This window comes from Danio rerio, chromosome 11 (genome assembly GCF_049306965.1).
Source record: "Danio rerio strain Tuebingen ecotype United States chromosome 11, GRCz12tu, whole genome shotgun sequence".
NCBI classification, from domain to species: Eukaryota; Metazoa; Chordata; class Actinopteri; order Cypriniformes; family Danionidae; genus Danio; species Danio rerio.
This window is the reverse complement of record NC_133186.1, coordinates 47,727,222-47,732,500: the sequence shown is the minus strand read 5'-3', so window position 1 is coordinate 47,732,500 and position 5,279 is coordinate 47,727,222. Positions and strand designations below refer to the sequence as shown.

The following is a 5,279-nucleotide window of genomic DNA, read 5'->3' as shown; positions in this document are numbered from 1 at the left end:
CAGGCGAATGCAGGGAGAACATGCAAACTCCACACAGAAACGCCAACTGAGCCGAGGTTCGAACCAGCGACCTTCTTGCTGTGAGGCAACAGCACTACCTACTGCGCCACTGCGTCGCCCCGATCTGTGACTAAAACCCCACAATGTGATCCAAAGCATGAGACTTGTGATCCGTTACACCACTAGTCTGCACACAGTGAGTTAGCTATGCGGAACCCATATATTGTACGGCGCTGATATACACACCATTATTAAACGCACACAATGGACACACACACACACACACACACACACACACACAAACCACTGGAGTAATACTGTCCACATCTCTGGATCACTGCGTTTGTCCTCAAAACACAGCATGAATGCCGCAAAAGGACTGACCTACATCAGCCCGTCTAAAGTTACACACAAACCAGTTAAACCAGCAACACACTGCCAAACATGCTGCTCTCACAGTTTCTGACCCAATTCTACTCTTAAATCAAGAAGCATTTTCTAGATGAGCAAAACACATGGTCTCTTTTTCAGAAATAATAAGTCAAAATCAAGAGTTTTCCCTAAAACAAGTATAAGATTGTCATCATGCCATTAATTCACGGTTTGCAGCTGAAGCATCGTGATAGCAAGTAGCATTGCAATACTGTAATTTATAAAATAAAGAAAATTGTCAGAAATTCTATATTTTATATGTTATAATAGTTCTACTTGAATTTAATTCCAAACATAACTCTTATTCTTATTATTAAAAAACATATTTGCACATCACTTCACCTATAATGCATTAGTTCTTTTAGGTTATTGTGTAGATAACTGACCAACAAAACATACACACAAATTATACTGAACTAAAATAGAATATTTTTATCCAAGGTTATCATACCGTCAGAATCTTATACCGGCCCATGCCAAATTGTAGACAGACTGTTGATGACAATACTACAGTTTACAAAGTACAGTGGCACTGCCGGTATTTTGGAGCCATACCACAATACTACCATAGTACCGGTAAACCGTGCAACCCTAATAAGATGATTAATTTAAGGTATAAAAATAGTATAAGAAACATCATGTCATTTAAAGTGAAATCTATATTATTTCACTAACCCATTGCCAGATTATTTTGCCTCATTTCCTAAAACAAGACTACGTTTTGCTTGTCTAGAAAATATTTCCTGATTTCAGAATTTGCAGATATTTGGACTAAAAACAAGACAAAAACCAAGTAAAACATGTGCAGTGTGCCAGTCTCTGACCCACAGAAACACTGACCCAGCTGTAGAGAACAACAACAACACATTTTATCATGCACACACAAGCAAAAATAAAACTACAATCAAAGCCAAAACACAAACTTCAATAATAAAAACTCTGACCGCATTAATCTGTCAAAAACAATACACAAGCAAAATAGCTAACAGGAACAGTCACACTTATTTATCTACTTCACTTCACTTTTGTTTTTCCCCGTTTTCCCTGTATACAGTAAACGATGTTAAAATCAAATGTAAAAAATATGTATACACATGCAAAAGTCTGCATCAGTATTTCTGTGCCAATGTAAAACAAAAGACACAGAATACTCAAATAACTTAAACATATGCAAAATGACAAACTCTATATAATAAAATAACGTCCGCTGTGAATGATGGAGGGTTTATGAACAGCCAGACACTACCACACATTATACTGGTTTCCTAGTGACACATCCCTGAAGTCCTGTAGTGCTGGTTATCTAGTGCACTAACAGAGAGTGCTCCCCAGCGAGGGCACGTATCGGCAGCGAGGTTATTTAAAGCAGCACTGCATGTAGTTCAGGAGAAACACAGAAAAACAAGCAGCTCAGCAGTCACAAACACCTCGAGACTCCTTTAAACTCCTTCACAACAACACTTACTCAAAAAGCACATTTAAACACAACCAAACTGATCCAAAGTGCTGTACAAGCAGATCTAGCCTATAAACTACACACATGTAGGAGAATAACAATAGTGTTCAAGGCACTATAACGTCCAACAATATAAACCTGTATACTGTATGTGCTGCCTATAACACGACACACGACCATAACATCAGCATTAGCACTGTGACACGCAGAACATGATGTAGCGCAAACAAATGAATATTCATAAAACCAGTGAATTCAGAGTGGCTCGTTTTATTTTTGATGGAGAAAGAGATTGAGCTTTTGGTCTTTTGACTTGAGGTAGTTGTAAAGTTACAAACACAGCAGACCGCTGTAGAGTTTAGATATAAACACTGATGTGATGTTCACCGTCTTTAACTTGATGCTCAAAAGTGAAAGCTGCAGCAGCTCCGTCAGCTAACCAACAGGTGGAAACAACCTGACAACAACACGGCATATGAATGATTCTGCAAAAATCATCCATCCGGTAATGAAAGATGAAGTGTTTATGAGCGATTCATTGAAAATCAGACTAAAAACTAAATCTGATTGGAGCTCAGAAGGTATAGTGTTTCGTCCATGAGGCTACATGCAACAGTGCTGTTGTTTTCTGATTCTGTCAATCAACCGCAGATTCTCCAGGGCTCAGATCACTTGTGAAGATACTAGTGACCACATATAACTAATATTACCGAATTAAAGATAACCGATCAATATTACGGTCATCATGTAATAATCAGGATTGTTATTGCAGAATAAACGCTTTAGTCTTACACAACAGCTGCTGATGAAACTGTATTCTGACATACCCTCCGGCTGGATGTGCATTATCCCTTACTTAACAAGTCTCATATAAATGCACCTTGTTTATGTCTATATGGGTTAAATATGGCAAGAGGTTTCCGACCGTAGAGTGTAATGCAGCTTAGTCCCTTTATTAATCAGGGGTCGTCACAGCGAAATGAACCACTAACTTGTCCTTATGTTTTACACAGCAGATGCCCTTTGAGCTGCAACCAAGTACTGGGAAACACCCATACACTACAGCCAGTTTAGCTGATCAATTCCCCTATAGCGCATGTGTTTGAACTGTTGGGGAAACCGGAGCACCCGGAGGAAACCCACACCAACACGGGGAGAACATGCACACAGAAACACCCAGCCGGCACTCAAACCAGCAACCTTCTTGCTGTGAGGTGACGGTGTTAACCACTGAGCCACCGTGACACCCACTTATAATCATAAGGAAACATAATACAAGACTATAAGATTCAGTTTCTGACCATAATAAGCATTAATGGAGTCTTCATGCAATACCACTGCCACTTTTCTAACAATAATATGTTCATATTATCAAACAAAATCACGGTTAGCATCATCACTTTCTCTGATATTAATAAGAACAGCTCAGAAGAACGCAGTTTGACTTTGAAAACTATATCTGCTACACGCACACATTATTTCAACAATATTTCGAATTAAAAATGAAACTGAAATGCTAATCTAAACCCTGTACTCTAAACGCTTCCAATTTACATACAATTATATAACATGCGGACACAGATTCACCAGCTGTCTCAAATTCTACACCATAACCTCCTAAATAGCTCTAAAGTGTTGATTTAAAACATTTTAAATGTTTTTATTTAGTTAAAGACTATTTTTAACTGTCCAAAATTGGGGAAACTTTTGTTTTTACTCTCTGATAGTCAAAGCAAGTAATACATTTATGTTAAATATGCATAAACAAAGTTGAGAAAAAGTGTTTTATGTAAATTCTGACCACGAGTCCACATATATTGACATCATTTTTCTCTAAAGGTACATCATATTAAAAGATGATACTTAGATTTTTATTCTAATTAGGTTCAAATAAATCCGAATAGCAAAGAGAAATAAAAAATGCAGGTAAAGTACACATTTGGGTCTTAAGAGGATAGAGTTAATGACAGTACAGGAGAAGAGCTTACATAACACACACACACACACACACACACACACACACACACACACACAATAACCAAAAATAACCAATTAAATAATAAAACGCTAAGTGTATCACGTGATCTCGAGAAACCGTCACACAACCTTCACGCAACCATCCAGCAACACAACACCATCTCTACACCACAACAGCCTGTCAAACGGCAGAAAAGCGGAATATTATACATGTGTGATTAATGTGTAGAATAAAACACCCGAGTGTGATCGAGATGGAGCGATTTCTCCGTCGTTTACTGTGTTTCTCCTGAAATTCCCGTCCGCTCGTGATCTCTATTTTCCCGTGAGATAAACACGAGCAGTGAAACGAAAGGATAAAGGCTCACACAGAGCTCGACTCACCATCAAACACAATAATAATAGTAATATTAATCATCAGTAATAAATCAGATCTGCTATCTGCTCCTGAGTGACTGCAGCATCATCATTACCTCACTGCTCCTCAGCATCTCTGGGTTCCTCACACACCTATTCTCCGAGCTCTAACGTTCATTATAAGCGACAGCTTTAATCTAGTGTCGTTTATTTAATTCTTACGCTGAATTAATTCATTATATCGCTGTGTTTTACCGCAGCGCATCACTGGCCTGCTCCCGTTAAACGCCACTTCGCGCCACTCGTGACCCGCGCTCAGCTGATCAGACACGCGCACACTCGCGCTTTTCTCCGCCGTTTTTACCTTCTCTATACCGGCTGTTCCTGCAGTTCTGTCCGGTGTGATTCCGGTGCTTTAAGCCGCTCTCCTCCGCCATCTTGACCCCCGTTCAAAATAATCGCACGCGCGTGACGTCACGAGCGCCGCTACACTCCTGCGCGCTCCTGCTTTATCGCTGCGCGCGTTCATGCGTCCGGATGCGCGTTCCTCGCTGCCTCAGTTTATTATGGAGTTCCATTAGCGACACAGCTCTGTGCAAAAGATCGCGGTTTGAGTGCAAAACAGAGACCTGCACGGGACGGATTGCACTATTATTATCATTTATACAGATATATTTATTATTGTCTTTCTGTTTGTTTAAGTTTTGTCCCACTCCCGCCCACAAATGCCCGCAGGTAAACATTAAGCAGTTTGTTTACAGCACTTCTTCTCGGTTATTTTTGTTTCATTTGCTTTCCCTTTGAATATTGGCAAAAAGAAATGCAAAACAGATTTATTTAAGTTTAATTATATGAAATGATGAACACGAACGAGAAGCTTTTCAGTAAATAGAAATAAGTTTGCATTGCAATAAAACTAAATAACAATAATAATAATAATAATAAAGGTTAATCTGTCAACAGGAAAGTGTTTGTCCTAATGCTGCTTCAGATCGTGTGTTAGCATGTTTTGACCTCAGCGGTGTCCAGTCAGTGAACATAATTCCTCAATGTATAA

General features: G+C 39.1%; 1 protein-coding gene across 4 annotated transcripts in view; it reads right to left on the bottom strand.

The window, feature by feature from the left end:
• Positions 1-4,707, bottom strand: part of zgc:158270 — a 17,772-nt gene extending 13,065 nt beyond the window's left edge. For 3 of the 4 annotated variants that reach the window (XM_073916135.1, XM_073916136.1, XM_073916137.1), the window contains exon 1: positions 4,587-4,707. In XM_073916135.1, the coding sequence (XP_073772236.1) occupies positions 4,587-4,659 (73 nt within the window). In that variant the 5' untranslated portion in view covers positions 4,660-4,707. 4 annotated transcript variants of the gene reach the window in all.
• Positions 4,708-5,279: the final 572 nt, after the last annotated feature.